Below are 19,138 nucleotides of genomic sequence, written 5' to 3' on the forward strand. Positions count from 1 at the left end.
CATTTTAATTGTCATCGCAAATACTCACACGTCTCATTAATCATTCATGTGCAAAATCTATCATCAACCAGAGATTATAGTTTGCAGTTTGTTCAAGGAATGCTTGGAGAAAATTCATATTTTGGAAATTTCTATTTTTTTTTCTATTCATTCCTTCCAAAGCTCTTTAATAAGCATATTTCTATTGCTCTCCTCCTGGCTCACTTCAGTCAGACACCATGGGGGGAAGAAAAGCAATGCATGATAGATCAGGGTAATGTTTTTTGTTCTTAACACTTCAGTTGTTGAGACGATAGCACAATTACAAGCTAATCCTGCTTGAGTTCACTTTCTCCTCTAATGCACATGTGCAATGCGTGGAACATAGTTTTATTTTTCCAGATCAATAGCCCTGTCTGGGGGAGCTGCTGTTCAAGAATCTGGGGCAGTATCAGGGCTAGGAGCTGGACACCCTGCTCTTTCAGGAAATGTGTGCTCTTCAGTGGAGTATGTGACAAAGCTGGTCATTCAGAGACTGGGCTTCTGAAGCAATATGTTAAAGACCAAGAGAAATGAATTCTGTTGTGAAAAAAATTCAACCTCTTTGTTCAACAAATACTTTGATGTCAGTCTGTTAACTGTGACATGGATTTCGGTTGAAACTTCAGTGTAATTTTGAGGGTGTGACACAGTGGCTCAGTGGTTAACATTGCTGTCTCACAGCAGCAGGGACACAGTTTCAATTCCAGCGTTGGGTGACTGTGTGGAGTTTGCACATTCTCCCCATGTCTGTGTGGGTTTTCTCTAGATGCTCCGATTCTCTCCCACAGTCCAACGATGTAAAGGTTAGGCGGATTGGCCATGCTAAATTGCCTGTAATATGCAGGCTAGGTGGATTAGCCATGGGAAACACAGGGTTACAAGGGTAGGGGGTGTAACTGGTAGGATGCTCCTCATAGGATTGGTGTGGACTCGATGGGCTGATTGCCCTGCTTCCACACAGTAGATATTCTATGATTCTATTCAATGAGTGCTGTACTATTAATGGTTTTGTCTTTTAGAAGAAACATTAAACCACAATCCCATTTTCCTCTCTGGTTGAGTTTATTCAAAAAACAGCAGAGAGGTTCCCCATGATGTCCTATTTTGTACTGAATTCCAGTTTCTTGGGCAAGAGAGATGGTTATTAACAGAGTACCTTAAGATTCAGCTTGAAGACTATAGATACATATTAATGACTTGAACATGACAGTACAGGATACAGATGACACGAAATGAAATGTCGTGAACACTAAAGGAGATAGTAATAGACTTAAAGAGGAAATAGGCTACTGGTATTAGACATAGAGTCATAGAATCATAGAGTCATACAGCATGGAAACAGACATCTTGGTCCAGCCCGTCCACACTAAACATTTTCACAAACTAAATTGGCAGATGGAATTCAATTCAGAAAAGTGTGAAGGAATGCATTTTGGTAAGATGAATGAAGAGAGATGCTGCAAGGTAAATGGCACAATTTTAAAGGAGTGTAAGTAGAGAGAGATCAGGAGTTGCAAATCTTTGGAGCTGGCAGGATATGTTTACCAAATAGCTGATATGCAAATGAGATTGTGGATTAGATTAGATTAGATTACTTACAGTGTGGAAACAGGCCCTTCGGCCCAACAAGTCCACACCGCCCCGCCGAAGCGCAACCCACCCCTACCCCTACTTTTACCCCTTACCTAACACTACGGACAATTTAGTATGGCCAATTCACCTGACCCTGCACATCTTTGGATGGTGGGAGGAAACCGGAGCACCCGGAGGAAACCCAAGCAGACACGGGGAGAACGTGCAAACTCCACACAGTCAGTCGCCTGAGGCGGACTTCATTAATAGAGTACAAAAGCAGGAAGTTATGCTGAACCACTAATTTGGCCCAGGCTAAAGTATTATCCTTGACTTTCATACTTGAATAGAGAAGAGCAATCCAATAAGTTCCTGACCAACCTTGAAAAGAAAGTCACAGAATTGTTACAGTGCAGAAAGATGCCATTCAAACCAATGTCCTTGCCCTGACTCGTTGAATGGTTTTCATTCGGCATCATTACCTTGTGCCAACCTCCTGCTTTTTCCCATTCCTTTACACGTTATCATTATCTAAATAATCAACCTTTCAAATCTTTCAAATGCCTCATCTGAACCTTCCTCCACCACACTTCCAAGTAGTGCATCCACATCCAAGCTATTCACTTCATCTCTGCTTCTTCAATAGATCACTTTAAATGTATGCTTTCTCTTAGTCCTTTTACAAGCAGAAGCAATTTCTTCCTATTTACTCTATTCAACCCGCTCGTAATTCTGAAAATCTCTATCAGATCTGCTCTTGACCATCGTCATCATAACAAGAATAGTCCCAACTGCTTCAATATTTCCTCATAACTGAAGCTCTGGAACCATTATTGTAAATGGCTTTTACACTCTCTGCAGTGCATTCACATCTTTCATTCAATATGGCGCCTAGAACTGTGTACAATACTTCAGTGGAGGTCTAACAAGTAGCTTATGCAAATTCAACATCACCTCCTTGCTTTTGTGCTGTATGTCCCTTTCAATAAAAGCTAGGAAACTGTATACTTTACTTAGTGCATTCTCTAGCTGTCCAACCATTTTGATGATTATGCACATATACACCAGGTCCTTCTCTGCCTGCACATCACCCTTGGAACTGAGCCAATTATTGTATAATGTCTTTAGAAGTTCTTCCTACCAAGATGGATGACCTCATGCTTCTTTGCATTGAAACCGAGTTGCCAAGTCCATCAACTTATACCTGTCCTTCTGGAATTCTACACTGTTCCCCTTACAGTTTACAGTTCTTCCAAGTTTTGTGTCATCTGCTAACTTTGAAATCTACACGCCAAGATCTAGATTGTTAATATATATCAAGAAAAGAGAGGGTCCCAGTCCAGACCCTGGGGAATGCTGCTACAAACCTCCCTTCAATTCAAAAAGTATCTGTTGACCATTACTGTCTATTTCCTAATGCTCAACCAATTTTGTATCTGTGATGCTTCATACCCTTTTATTCCCTGACCTGTATCTTTGCTCGTAAGTCTGTTGTGTGGCACTTATCAAATGCAGTCTGAGATTCCATGTGCACTACATCCACAGTGTTACCCATCAAGCCTTTTGTTGCTCCTTCAAAAAAAACTCCAGCAAATTAGTTAAACATGATTTCCACTTTAGAAAGTCCTAATCAACCTACCAATTTCCATGTAGTGATTAACTCCACCTTGTCAATTAAGCAGGGGCTCAGGTGCTTTACCGGATCCATGAATTTCTGGTCTCTCAGCCACAAATTATATTATGGGGTGCTAGAGTGGTTGGATGGCAGGCATAGTCTGGCATGAGGAATATCTTTTGAGCTTACCTTTCGAAAAATTCCCTCATGCAGATTATGCTTTATGACAACTCTGGCATGCTATGGACTAATGAGTCTTTAGACAGTTGGCCTGACACTATGAGAGTTGCAGAGGGCTAGGAGATTACAGTTACTGCGCTGGAGCCTCTCCAGTTGCGAGCGCTGAGTGCAGACTTGCACCTATATAAGCTAATACCTTAAAAAGACATTCCTCAAATCAGAGCGCTTGGGAATAGTGTTGGAAATCCTGGAATTGGGGCCTGCCCACCTGACTTCGCAGAAATCCAGGCAACTGTGTCCAATTCTAGGCACCAAATGTTTTGAAGGTTATGAAAGCTTTAGGTAGGGTACAGACAAGATTAATTACAATGGTTCCGGTGCTGAGGAGTTACTGTGAATAGACTGGTGAAGCTTAGCTGCTCTCATCAGATTAGAGAAGACTAAAAGGCAATTTTATCGAGATGGTTAAAATTAAGGGAAACTATTTCCAACAGTACAGGATTGATAACCACATGGCACAGATGTAAGGTATTTGGCAAAGTAAGCAGACCACATGAGGACAAATTGATTTTTCGCTCAACAAATTGCCAGAATTTACAGTGAAAGGCTAATGCAAACAGCTTCAGTATTGACGTTCAAAAAGGAACTGATTAAATACTTGAAGGAAAGAGAATTGCAGGGTTACTGCAATAAAGTGAAAATACAGGAGTAATTAGATTGGTCTTCAAGAAAGCTACGCAGACTCGAGATCCTGAATGGCCTCCTATTGTGCTGCACTTCTGCAATTCACTATTTGTCCCTCAAACGACATTATGGATAAACAAATTATCTAGTTGTTATTTTGAGCAAATGAGCTGCAGTGCTTCCTATGGTGACTTAGATTTCAAAAGGATTTAATTGGATTTAAAGTATTTTGGAATACCCTGAAGTTATGAAAGGTGCTATATAAATGCCAGTCTTTCTTTCAGATGGTGTTAGAATTGATGTTAGCATTGATACACTGAGGTCAAGTACATTTCTGACTCACATTTCAATGATCACTTATGGTCACTTTGATGAAAATCAGAACCAAAGAAAACCAGATAGGATATATGTCTACAAATCAATTTAAAGTTCTTTCTTAAGTAAGGTTTTACACTTCCAGTCACTAACCTATGAAATTCCAGTTGAAATCCAACTAGGAATGCTTAACATATCCATACTAACAATCTTTGTGCACAAATTGTGCATAGACTTTAACCTACTGAAAGTAATATATAGATCGCAATAGCATTATTCGTATTTGAATGTGAATGTTACCAGTCAAATGTTGCACTCTATGGAGGAGGTTGCCATCTAGTGCAGTCAATAGGGATTTGATTGAAGCCTGGGACATTGAAAATAGAAATGAGCACATTCCTGATTTAACAGAGAATACAGGACATGAAGGCAGCAGAATGGTGACAAACATCTGAACTTCTTGAAATATTTCATTACTTTCCTCTTTTTGCAACAATAAAAACATTGCGCACTTTGTTGTCTCTCAATTATGTCTGTTCCAAAGTTTTAAGTCTAATTACAGAGTCTAATAGATCTTGTCAGTGCTGTGGAAGAATATCCCACAGGCAATTCAATTTTATTTACAATTTACTGACAGAGCTCTTTGAAAAATTCAACATTATGTTGATTATGATCTTTAAAAACTTATAGTTGATATCTAATTCAGATTGGGATCAAGAATTATAAGCAATAATTGAAAGCCATATAAAACATCATGGTACCTAAATTAAAAATATAGAATGAAATTAAACAGCCTATGTTCCATAATATAGGACTTATGATTAATTAAATATTCTGCTGTTTAGTTGATTTATCTTCTGGGAACAGTAGGGGAGAATCCTTGAAAAATTGCATTAGGTTCAATAAATGCATGTTAATTTACATTACACCTGGCCAATGGAAGGAGCAAGTTTGAAGAGATAAATTCACTACATCCTCTGTTTTCTCCTATGATAAAATAAGACCATAACTTTCCAACTTATCCCTCAGAGGTTTTTGTCCAATGAGTTGTTACAGAAAGCCAGTTGGTGAAGGATAGAACTGGAGTTAATTCATAAATACTTTTCTAAGCATTTCTATACAAAATGCCAACTAATAACTCGTATGCTTACTACCATTGTTGCAATATGTTCATTAGTAACTATTTTTAATCAACCTAGACAGGTTGGGACTAGTCCATCTAGTACAGAGGAAGGGATATTACTACTGTGCCACAAAATCCCTTCTCCATCCATCTACACAAATGACTCTCTAACTAATGCCTGGTGATTTAGGTGTAATTAATATTTAGTTAACATGAGCCCAATATCATCCAAATGCTAATCCCATTAAATGTTATTAGCATATGGTCAATTTAAAAAATGCTATACACAAAAGCTTTTAGCAGTGGTTTTAGAAACTATTCTGACCCCCAAAGACTCTCAATTCAAAACTAACTCTTGTAATATGTGAAAAGCAATGCTGACACTAATTGTAAAATAAGATACAGCCTTCTAACTTTAACTTACAGCTTAATCAAATCTCATTTACTCAAAAACACAACCTCAAGCTGGTTAATTCTTCAGCAGATGGGAAGATCTAAATGAACTGGAGGTGAAAACAAGAGACAGGAGGAGAAAACGACATATCTGCCAGCTTTAATGCCACCTCAGTTTAAGATGGTCATCTTAGGTTATGTATTTCAATCTCTAAAGTGAGGGTTAATCCAAATGTCCCATCAGGGATGAGAATGTTCTTACTAAGCCTAACCATAGAATCATAGAATTCCTATAGTGTGAGGAAACCTACACAAGCAAGGGCAGAATATGCAAATTTCACACAGACAATCGCTGAAGGGTATTGAACCCAGATCCCTGGCACTGTGATGCTCCCAGATCATCCCAGATCATTGGCTAACCACTGAGCCATTAAACTGCCCAAAACCTGGAAAGTTATGATGTTTCACATCTAGCTGGAGAACATCCCACCCTTCCCCGCTTTTATTTGAAGACCATTTAAGTACGGCACATGGAATTAGGAGTTAGGCTGCAATTTCTTTTAGCAAGAACTGAATCAAATAGTTCTGTTTTTTTGTCAATGATATTGTGAAATCTTACAGCACAGAGGGAAGTCATTATGTTCATTGTGCCTGTATTGGCTCTTTGCAAGAGTTATCCAGTTAGTCTCACTCCTCTGTATGTAAATTAAAGCAGAATACTGCAGATGCTGCAGATCTAGAATAAAGTACAAAGTGCTGGAGGAACTCAGAGCATTTGTGAAGAGAGAAATGGAATTAATGATTTGAGTCCAGTTTGACTTCTTCAGAACTGAAAAAACATGTAAATGCGAGGGTATTATGCTGTCACTCTCCTGCTCTTCATTGTGACCTAAATAGCTCTGAATTATTTCCCTTCAGATATTTCTCTAATTCCCTTATAATATTTCCTATCAAATCTGCTTCCTCCCTGCTTTCAAGCAGTATTCCAGATCATAACTCAGAGTGTGATTGAGTTTAATTAAACCTTTAATAATTTGGAGAAAGATTTGATCACTTCTGACTTGATGTTGAATTACTCCTTATCTTATTGCCATGGCTATTTGCCACATTCACTAAAACCAAGCAGTGGAGCATCCCAAATCAGAATATGTTGCATCGTATAAGGCTATTGCTCTTTGTTGCTCTTCAGTACCAAGTAAAGTTAAAATATTTCTTGTTTATCCATCGGTGATGAAAGTGAGCTGTTATTACACCATGTCTGAGTGAAGCATTAATTCTAGTTGATGAGAATATAGAGTTTGCGATGAATAATCCTTTTAGTTTCTTTCGGTGCATGCAGTAAAGAGGTTCATTTGAGACCTGGAGACATCCCTCTTCATTAGTGCTGGACTATTGGTTCTCAGCAGCCTCTGTAGTGAGCTTGCTGACACACCACTGGCAGGCTCTTGTTAGAATGTATTCAAGCATCAATATATTGTGCCGTATCTTTTAATTAACTAAGCAGTTCATCATGCCTGCACTGGTCAGGCTGAGGGCAAGTGAGGAACAAAACAGCGGGGAATGTGGGGGAAGAAGGGGGTGAATCTCTGAAGTGTTCTTCTGCTTGTCTACCCTAACTTTGGCGGAACAGTTTCAGAAACCTTCAGAAAATTACAATGCTGCTGCAGAATTCTAGCTGGAGAATGTCCCACCCTCCCCCGCTTTTATTTGAAGACCATTTAATATCATTTAATAAAAAGGTTGTGTTTTTTTTTTATCAAAGACCATATAAGCATAAACTACTCAAACCAGCAAACAAAGAATACTGCTGCCAAGTTCAGCAGCTGGTTATCTCACACTGACTGTTGTTCTACTTTCATTGTGTAAAGGAAGCTTGCACACACCCTTCTGGACTAGACTCAACATCATTTTTTAAGCACACATACAGGGATGTCAATTGCAGACTGATTGGATGTCATGGATCCTAAAGCTTCAGCTAATGTAGTCACTTAAAGATTCACAGATGAACACACAATCGGCAACAGAAATGATACTGCACCAGTGCTTTAATCATAGAATCTCCAACAGTGTTGAAACAGACCATTTGGTCCATCAAGGCCACACCGATTCTCCAAAGAGCATCCCACCCAGACCCACCTCACCTTTCCCATGGCTAATCCACCTAACCTGCACATCCCTGGACATTATGGGCAATTTAGCATGGCCAACCCACCTAGTCTGCACACCTTCAGAATATGGAAGGAAACTAGAGCACCCTCAGCAAACCCATGCACTACGTGGAAACTCCACACTGATAGTTACCTGAGGGTGGAATTGAACCTGGGTCCTGGTGCTGTGAGGCAGCATTGCTAACCACTGAGCCACCATTCCACCCCACCAAAGTATCATACTTACTTTCAGCTCAGTAGTGATTGACTTACATGATTGATGCAATTGTGGAAGTGTTTGATGTTTTTAGAATTCTCCAAAGTTCTGTAAGTCTACGGAGAGCGGTGTGGTACATACTAAAGAACTGGCCAGATAATCAGCGAACAATTCTTGTACCTCAACATTGGGAAGAACAATGTGTGAGATGTTCACACTTCAATAAATATACCCCCTGATGTAATCATGACTGCAGCCTCAGTGCAGTGCAAGGGCCACGCTGCCAATTTCTGGGAAGATGATTATAGAAACTAATCTTTATTCATCAGGCTCCTTCCAAGGTTGGAGCAGGCAATATTTGCAAAGCCGCCAAATTTGTCATACACTGTTCCATAAAGGAGGTCACTGAGGTTTCTGTGTAAACAGCGAAGACAATGGTTCATTGTCTCTTGCTTGAGAGATGCAGTTGGAGTAAACATGTAGCTTTGTGACAATTACAGAATTCTTCATTTTGCAAGATGCAATTGGGTGGCTATATATCACTTCACAAGCAGTATATGTAAAACCTTGAAATGTAACACAACTGAGAAAGATGTCACTCCCTCAGAAATGAATTGGTTTGCAGAGATTCATGCAGTTCATTGCCTGAACTTCTGTCTTCAATCTGTGGCAGCTCACTGTGCCAACTATATGGGGCAGCACAGTGGCTCAGTGGTTAGCACTACCACCTCATAACACCAGGGACCTGGGTTCAATTCCAGCCTTGGGTGACTGTCTGTGTGGAGTTTGCACAGTCTCCTTGTGTCTGCGTGGGTTTCCTCCAGGTGCTCTGGTTTCCTCCCACAATCCAAAGATGTACAGGTTAGGTGAATTGGCCATGCTAAATTGCCCATAGTGTTCAGGGATGTGTAGGTTAGGTGCATTAGTAAGGAGGAAATGTAGAGTAATAAGGTAGGGAAATGGTTTGGGTAGGATACTCTTTGGAGGAGTTAGTGTGGACTTGTTGGGCCGAAGGGCCTGCTTCCATACTGTAGGTATTCTGATTTATAAATTTACATTTGAACCATAGCAGGTCTGGCAACATCTGTGGAGAGAGGAACATCAATATTTCAAGCCTGATATAACTCTTCTTCTGAAGTTAAGAGATTGGAAAATTATGGTTTTTGTGCTGTTAACTAAAGAGGTGAGGAGCAAGAGGAACATACTGGTGGGTGTGTCTCAAGCAAAAGGCAAAGGGAGAGCTAATGATAATAATGGTACGATGTGGATGCAAAATAGGTAGCAAATGGTTGAAATGAACATTCAAAAATAGCTTCACTTTGTTGAGAGGAAACAAGTCTCTGGAGTGCAAAGGAAAATGTAATAAAAATACAGAATAGTTCTGACTGGGCTGTCTCTGATAAATGCAACCAACTGTGATACCAATAAATGCAACTGCAATTTTCCATGTACCTTCCCTTTCCTCTGTTACTGACCCTCACAGCAGTGTTTTAGCCATAATGTAAACAAAGAATTGATACAAGGGAAACTTTTCAAACCACATGTGTAAATCAAACTTTGCAAAATCTGTGTTCCTCGTTACTGACACCATCCCTTCCTCTGAAAACTAGAGAAGCTGAACCAGACTGTTTGCAACTTTAGTTGCATACCTGACCCCAGCTACTTTTCCACCAGGTTACTCAGACTCAAAAACAGAAATTGCTGGAGAAACTCAGTAGGTCTGGCCACATCTGCAGAGACAAAGCAGAACTAACTTGGGTTCTGATGAAAGGTACTGGACTTGAAACATTATCTGTTTTCTCTCCACAGCTGCTGCCAGACGTGCTGAGTTTCTCCAGCAATTTCTGTTTTTGAGTCTGAGTAACCTGGGGGAAAAGTAGCTGGGGTCAGGTATGCAACTAAAGTTGCAAACACGTCTGGCAGCAGCTGTGGAGAGAAAACAGATAATGTTTCAAGTCCAGTACCTTTCATCAGAACCCAAGTTAGTTCTGCTTTGTCTCTGCAGATGTGGCCAGACCTACTGAGTTTCTCCAGCATTTTCTGTTTTTGTGTTAGATTTCAAGCATTGTTGTTTTATTTCAATCACCCAGACTGCCCATTTCCAAGTATGTAACACCATCAACCGCCTTCCCAACCTCAGCCCATTTGCTGGTGAATACTTCCCTGATGCCTTTGTTACCTCTCATCTCGACTATACCAACACATCAATCCTCATTTAATCCCTTCATAAACTAGAGGTCATCCAAAACACTGTTGCCCATGCCCTAGTTCATACCTAATCAACATTGCCGATCCTCATTGGTTAATGCTTCCAGTGTAAAATTCCATTCTTTTTCCCATCAAATACTTGTCACAGAACCAGGATGCCAGATCCTTCCCACTTCACTCCTCCATAATCCTGATCTCACTCTCTGTCCTGATGCCTATCAGAGGTTAGTTGTTGCAAGATTTTGGGGTGACATTTTTCCGGTTAGTGTTATTTGTATTTAAACATCAAATGATTCAAATAACACTGAATACTTGTTTCATGTCTTCATGTACCCAGTCAGGAGCTTTGTCAATTATTCATTCATTAAAATAAAATCACCTACTCCCTCTTACTGTTTGGTCTCATGCTTTCTTGCCAGATAATTGTGGCTTTCCTTGGATCCCTTTTCTATGTCTTGCAGCCTCTCCACATTCCCTCAGCCACAATCCCTTTACAGACTCAACCTTGCTGGTCCCAGGCAAGTGTGCGAGCTGCCATTCTGACTTCCTCTCAGCACCTGGACCCACTGTTGGAAATTGAGATTTTGAATCAGACCTCACTATGTCACCCTGCACACCACATTTTCAAGAGGCAACTGGCGCGATTAGATTAGATTCCCTACAGTATGGAAACAGCTCCATCGGCCCAACAAGTCCACACCGATCCTCCAAAGAGTAACCCACCCAGACACATTCCCCTACCCTCTATTTACCCCTGACTAATGGACCTAACACTACGGGCAATTTAGCATGGCCAGTTCACCGGACCTGTACATCTTTGGATCGTGAGGGGAAACCAGAGCACCTGGAGGAAACCCACGTAGACACGGAGAATATGCAAACTCCACACAGACAGCGGGAATCGAACCCAGGTCCCTGGTGTTGTGAGGCTGCAGTGCTAATCACTGAGCCACCGTGCCACCCACAAACTTTCCTGTGTACTAAGAAATATCCCAATAAAACAAATATCGCACTAACCATTACTCAAAAGCTACATTCTAAGAACGTACAAATAAATTTGCTCTCACTGGAGAACAAACCCAAGAGATTATGTGATTCAGCTTTAAATTACAAGCAGGAACGTCTGATGTAAATTTAACCAATTTGAACTGCAATCCTAAAGAAAAGGACTGAAGCTGAATAGGAGCAAGCTGTAAGTATTGTGGCAGGTTAAAAACAAACAAAAAAGTTAAATAGAAATGCAATGCTGGACACAGTAATGTCAAGTGTGAAATATGAAGATCAGATTGAATAATGTAAGAGTGGTACATGCAGTTTATTTTAATCTGCTGTCAGGACCAGAAGGTCAAGACACAGAGAGAAGAGAATGCCACCATAATGCCTTGTTCAGGGAACTCAAATTCTATCAGGTCCACCTGGCTGACCTCATGACAATCACTACATTTACCTTTCTATTCTTCTGGGAATAAACGTTGGTACTTGGTGTTGTTAATTTGCGTCAGTACTTTTAATTGAAGTCCTTCACAGTATTACTCACACAGTTCATAAAACAATGCAAGACTTGTTTGAATTTTACACCATTTGTTGGAAGCAGTGGGCTCATTGGCCCATGAAGTTTCCTGCCAGCTTTCCTGCCTCCCCATGCTCCTACAAATATGAACACTTACCCTCAAGCAATAATTTTTCTTTAATCATTCCTTTGCATTATTTTAAGTGGCTTGGCTGGAACAGTCCGCATTTGCAATGCCCACGTCTAACCTAATGAAGTCTGGTGTTGCTCCTCGTACTCCGTTTAACCTGAAAACCCACCCTCTGCAAATTATCAACCGGGGCAGATGTTAACCAAAGGGCAGATAAGATTAAGGAATTTAAGAATATTAATTTCAGCATGGCTAAGGCATTGGAGAATCTTACAGGACAAAATACTGACAAATCCCCCTTATATAATGGCCTGCCTAAGGTTTTAAAAGAGGTAGCTGCAGAGATATTGCCTGCATTGGTTATGATTTCCCAAGTTCCTCATTTTAATAGCAGTCCCAGCAGATTGGGAGACAGCAAATGTCACATGTAGTCTTTAAATTCTTTTGTTATATTCATTTGATTTGTATTAATTAGGCCTCCTTTCTCAGTGAAATGTAACATTCAGAGCACAGTCAGTTGTTAGTTGACAATGTTTAATTCTGCCCAGTGGAAGCAGTGGGACTTAGTGCAAGGTCACTCAGGATATTTTGAGCTCACTTAACAAGAGTTCAAAGAAGGCAAAGTCACTGAAAACCAGTTAGTTTGGGAAGGGGAGAGATGCCGTGCCAATTTCGGAGTAAAGCAGGTTGCTATACTGGTGGGAAGGCAGCTAAGGCACAGGTTTTGTGTAGGGGATTTTGTGAGGAATCAAGAGCAGTGCTTTCGAATAAACTCAGGGAGATTGATGAACTTTGAGGCAGCCTAAGAGTGTCAGGACTCAGAAGGAATCCTGTACAGCTGAGAAAGTGGGGAGATTCATGGCTTTCGGCTGGGAAAAGTTGCAAGGAGCTTGGAAGAAATATCTAAGCGTTAATACTTCAGTACAACTGAGAGAGTGCCGGATGAAATGCTCACCAGCAGCATTGGCTTAATGTTACTGAGCAAGCTTGGAGTGCAAGGAAAGCGCCCAAGGTGGGGCTGGCTTGGTATATCTTGCTTTTAGTGAAAAACTGGAGTTGTGCTTGTGACGATGTACTGGAGTGCAATTCTTGGTGTCGCTGGAAGTGTCAACCCAGGAAAGGATGGTGATCAAGCAGAGAGGGAGTTTCAAGGCCAGATCAGTGAAAGTAAAGAATTTTAATCCCTTATGAATTTCAGTGAAGTTTGTTGGCCAACTGTAACATATAGAGGAAGTTGATTAGAGTCCATGGGATCTGTTTTGATTACATTTGTTATTTGATGTTACTAAGGGGTGTTCAATCACAGTATGATCTCCACGTTTATCTCATGTCAATTCTAGGTGTGTAGAAATAAATTGTACGTTTATTGTAGACTGTATCACTGTTCTAACTTGGACACAAAGTAATGTTGTTTGCTTAAAATCTCTTAATAAATTCCCTGGTTTTGCTATTAAAAACAAAAGTTACTGGTCCCAAGCAAGTCATAACATAATTTGGTGATCTCATTCGGGATCATAACTTAAAATTAGCAGTCTGGTTTAGGTTAGTAACATAATTTGGTGATCTGATCTGAGAACAGAGCAACTTATTTAAAAGATTTGGTGATACGACTTTAAAATAATTTCTTGACTGAAAGAACTCCACAGAGGCCGGTATCCTGTCACCAAGTTACCCTTTATTTTCACATGGAGTGTCCTTGACACTGATCCAGCTCTTTCAGAGCCAGGTCTCAGAATGAACAGAGATACTCTGTTTATATCTGTCAGCCAGGGTTCCCTGGTTGTGCCAGATTAACAGCCTCAATCAGGGAACTCAAATTCTATGAGGTCCACCCGGCTGACCTCATTACAATCACTACATTTACCTTTCTATTCCTCTAGGAATAAACTTTGGTACTTGGTGTTGTTAATTGTGTCAGAACTTTTAATTATTTATTTGGGCACTCTTTGTTCTATCCCATTTAGATTTTTATTTCTAAGTGTCAAGCAACCTCCCTTTTTTTTTATTGCTACATACTTATCTATTAAATCAATTTCCCAATTGTTTCCCATTCTGCAAGTTTATTAGTATCAGTCCACCCTCAGTATTAACTATCCTTTCCCACGCAAGTTGGTATCATCTGCAAACTTAACAATAGTGCTTTTTATTGTGTTTGTGGTTCACTAGAACTACAAATAGAACCTGAGGTTGACAGAAGGTTAATTTTAACAGGGAATACTTTATTATGTGTCCTCTCAGCTTCACAGTCGGTCCCACTAATGTCTGCCTCTGGGTCACTTGACCCACTCTTTTAAAGGGGCAACCTACACACAACGACATCCAGAACATTTTTGACTCGCTTTGTGCTTTTAAGCAAAGAATATGAAGTGGATCCAGAAGTGAAAATTGAACAGCACTTCCCACCAATTGATATTCGAAACAATTGCCATTATTCTCTGTTTTCAGTCTTTCAATTGACTGGCTGACCATTCTTCTCTGACTTTGCACTGTCTGACCTTAGTCATTAGTCTCTAATGTAGCATCTTATCAGACAGCTTTTGAAAATCAAGATAAATTACATCTACTGCGTTATCTTTGTCTACTTCCTCGGTTGCCTCTTAAACAAAATTAATGAGCGGTCAAGTAAGATTTTTCCTTTGAAATCTTTGCTCATTATTCAATGTTACCTCTATGGCTTCTGGTTCTTGTATTCTCTTTTATAATTGAGGTTCCATTATTTTTCCAGCAATGCTAAGCTGACTGGTCTATAATTCCCTCGGTATTTTCTACATTCTTTCTCAAGTGTAGAGGTAAACTATCTCCCAGTCTTCTGACACTACAACTTCTTCAAATCAATTATTACAAATGTATAGTGATGCCTTTATTATCTCTTCCAAAAAGACTTTTAAAATGAGCAGATGCAATCCATGGGACCAAAGGTTTTCACCTCTTTGAGTTTGATTAGCTTATTTAATATTGCCTTTTTTATGACAGCAGTTATCTCATTTTAAATCTCTTCAGCCAATATCATGTCCACCTGTCCTGTTTGCCTGAAGCAAAGTAATTATTTAATGATTCTGCCATTTCTCTACCCTTGCCCCTGTGATTATCCAGTCCATCATTAAGTGCTCCTATTCCCATCGTGACTAGCTGTTTTATTATTTATATGCCTATAAAATGTTTGACTTTTTAAAATAATGCCAATAATAAACCAAAATAAAATCCTGTAAGATTTTAAGATTCTGATGTCTACTGGATTGAAATCACCTAATAATTGCATTTATTATTGTATGTAATTACGGTATAAATCAAATAATTTGAAGAATGAAACCATGATCTGAATTTCTTTTTGGAGAGGTCTTGCAACGTTATGAAAATAAGACTTCTCAATTCCATTCCATGAGGTACTTTCCTTAGATAGGGATCATTGAACAGATGATATAAGTTTTTTAACCATATTTCCATAACAGGAATGGAGTCCAAAGTTGGCAGGGAACAAAGTATGGAGAATATTAAGTATTTATATTAAACAGGATAAAACTGCCCCCAAAAAATGTCTTTTCTTGTTTTTTTTATAAAATGTTTCAATAAGCTGCTGCTCCTTGTAGTTCAGATATGGCCAGCAGACAAATAAGCATCAAACTCTTTTCCTTCAGTCAAGATGATCAATAGTCTTCCTGCATTGTGCTAGCAAGAGCCCTCATCTGTCCTCTCATGCTACTTTTGACCAGAAATACTTCAATAAGGGACATGGGGAAACGAGTGATCATTCAATGGAGCATTGAGGGTCAGGTAGTCGAGATCACTGCAAGTCAACTGTAGGAATTTTCTAACCCTATTTAGCATAGTCTCTAATATTATTCCAACCAAAACTGAATTGTGCAGCAGAGGAAAATTCCATCTGATAGGTTGCTGTTCTAACATATCTTGGGTTCTTATATAAAAAGTAGATTTATAGCTCTATGCATAGGCTCCAATCAAAATCCCACTGCTCCTATGTGAATTCAGTTCCCTTTATGTGTAACTGTTGAAGTCAATACTGACATGAGTTGAAAGGCACTTTGATATAAAGCCATGAAACTCTGACTTGAATTAAAAGTAGATTGTCTTTGTGCTGCTCTGATTTACAGGGCCTTCTTTCACTCTTTCTTTCTGTATTATTTATATTTTTGACTGGTACAGGTGGACAGTGCTTCAGGGGAGAGTAGGACGTTTGGAACAGTCTTTCAGGATCTCTTTGGTATATAAAAAAAGCAACAGAAGAAGCTGGGAGTTGACAGCTGTGGACTCAGTTATTCTGAAAAATTGCAATGAAGGTAAATGTTCTGGTTTGAAAAGAGTAAGGGTGCAACAGCTATGAGTTTATTTTAAATGCCGTCTGTAACAAACTAAATATTTAAAACGTGCATCAAAAATGATAACATAAATACTTCTTTATTTTTGTTGCAAATGAGTTTTCTTCTTTAATCAATTATCTCAGTTCACCAAATAAAATTGACATTTGAGATTAATGGTGGAAAGAAGGGAGAAAGAAATAATTACTAACACGTTTCCCATTCAGACATTGTTCTCTTCAATGTAATTTACCAGTGTTTCAATGATATCATTGCTTTTACATTGTCAATACCTTTACTATAGCCCCACTTATTCATCAACAATACAATATCATTCCAATTACTAGAATTCTGTTTCAGACCTCACTAATACTCAAATATACTTATGTTATACCTTATTAATGCTCCAATATGCATCACTAAACTGACAATGTAATTTAACAAGCCTCATTACAATTATCATGTATTTTCCTAATGCTTCTACGTACTTGCCTCATACTATCATACTATATATTAATATTTAGTTGTTAATGCTTGACAGTATCTCATTAATGCCTCAGCATGTTCACAAATTTTTCATCTTTAAATAACACGCAACATGCTTCATCCATGCTTCAAATTGCTTTATTGGTACCAATCACTCTTCACTAATCCTTCAAAATACTTAAGAATGGTTTACCAATCCTAAATTTAATTCATTCATGGTATGGCGTATTTACCTTAAGAGGATTATAAGGTTATCTTCTGAGAGAAAGGTGAACAGGTTGGGCCTCTATCCATTCATGATAAGAAAAAAAGTGGTTATCATATTGAAGCATATCAGATCCTGAGGGGACTTGACAAGATTGATAAGAATGAAGACGCACCATTTTAAAATGATTCATCTCCCATTTCAAATGGAGATGAAGAGAAAGAATTTCTCTTTGAGGGACATTAATATGTGGAATCCTCTATTTCTGAGAACATTGGAGGCAGAATTGTTGCAGTTTTAAAGGATAATGTCGATAGATTCTTGACTAACAAGGGAGTCAAAGGTTCTAGGTGTAGACAGGAAAGTAGGGTTAAGGCGAACCACAGCTTAACAAACAGCAGTTCTGGCTTGAGGGGCCAAATGGTCTGTTCCTGCTCTGAATTCAAATACATAATTAATATAATTCATTAAACTGACACAACAACACTATTTAATAATACATGTTATTTCATCAGATTTCCCTAGTACTGTCATAGAGTCATAGAGCATGGAAACAGGCCCTTCAGCCCAACCAATCTGTACTGATTTCCCCTAAACTGAATCGTCTCTTTGCCTGTGCTTGGCCCATATCTCTCTAAACCTTTCTTATCCATTTACCTGTCCAAGTATTTTTTAAATATCGTAACTGTACTCGCTACTACCACTTTCTCTTGCAGCTTGTTCCTCTGTGAAAAAGTTACTCCTTAGGTCCCTTTTAAATATTTCCCTTCTCATCTTAAACTGATGTCCTCCAGTTTTGGATGCTGTTACCCTGGGGAAAAATCATTGGCAAATCACTTTATCTAAACCTCTCATGATTTTATAAATCTCCATAAGGTCACCCCTCAGCCCCCTTTGCTCTAGAGAAAAAAATGTCCCAGCCTACCCAGCCTCTTCTTGTAACTCAGACTTCCCAGTCTTGGTAATGTCCTTGTAATTTTTTTCTTTTGCAGTCTTTCCAGTTTAATAACATCCTTCCTATAGCAGAATTGTATGCAGTAACTCAAATGTGGCCTTACCAATGTCTTGTACAACAGTAACATGATGTCCCAATTCTTGTATTCAGTGCTCTGACTGATGAAAACAAGCATGACAAATGCCTTCTTCATCAACCTATGATGACTGTTTCAAGGAACTATGTACCTGACCCCTAGGTCTCTCTGTTCGACAACACTCCCCAGGGCCCTACCATTAACTGTGACATGGTTCATGAACATTCATTGCTATTATTTCAACATATCCAAATGCTAGTGGACTTAATTAGTAATGCAGCATATTTCATCGATACAAGACATTTCACTAATGCTTTAGCATACTTTATTAGTACAATATACTTACTTCATTAATACTAAGACATCATATTTAACTATATTCATTAATATTTTTAGTTTGCTTTACCAATTCTACACCTATTATACCAATATAGTTTACTGATATAACATCATGGACAGCAACTACAAATGTTTCATTCCAATGGTCAGCTTTTCCTCACCCTGTCATTGTGTCACGATTGCTAATTGAAATCAGTACTTACAATGGCCAAAGGCATTTTCTATCAAAACTGTCCAGACTGCCCTGACTTTTCTTGGCATGACTACACAGCGCCTTTGTGTATGCACAGTATTTGACTGTGAATCTTCTTTTGCTCAAAACAGATGGCAAATATGTCTACACATGCAAAAAGGTTGGATAGAATATGTAGCGCCCAACACTAAATACAGATAGAGTCATAGAGTCATAGAGATGTACAGCATGGAAACAGACCCTTTAGTTCAACCCGTCCATGCCGACCAGATATCCCAATCTAGTCCCACCTGCCAGCACCCGGCCTAAATCCCTCCAAACCCTTCCTATTCATATACCCATCCAAATGCCTCTTAAATGTTGCAATTGTACCAGTCTCCACCACATCCTCTGGCAGCTCATTCCATACACGTACCACCCTCTGCGTGAAAACGTTGCCCCTTAGGTCTCTTTTAT

At 39.2% G+C, this 19,138-nt stretch overlaps 1 protein-coding gene across 1 annotated transcript in view; it reads left to right on the forward strand.

Annotated features, from left to right (window-relative positions):
* LOC122552709 (ALK tyrosine kinase receptor-like) overlaps window positions 1–19,138 on the forward strand; it is a 1,076,775-nt gene that overhangs the window by 659,684 nt on the left and 397,953 nt on the right. The window contains exon 5 of the mRNA XM_087991243.1: window positions 16,277–16,410. Within this exon, the coding sequence (XP_087847369.1) occupies window positions 16,277–16,410 (134 nt within the window). The remainder of the gene's footprint in view (window positions 1–16,276; window positions 16,411–19,138) is intronic.

Source organism: Chiloscyllium plagiosum, unplaced genomic scaffold (genome assembly GCF_037043375.1).
Source record: "Chiloscyllium plagiosum isolate Xiang-an unplaced genomic scaffold, Cpla_swu_hap1 HiC_scaffold_10, whole genome shotgun sequence".
NCBI lineage: Eukaryota > Metazoa > Chordata > Chondrichthyes > Orectolobiformes > Hemiscylliidae > Chiloscyllium > Chiloscyllium plagiosum.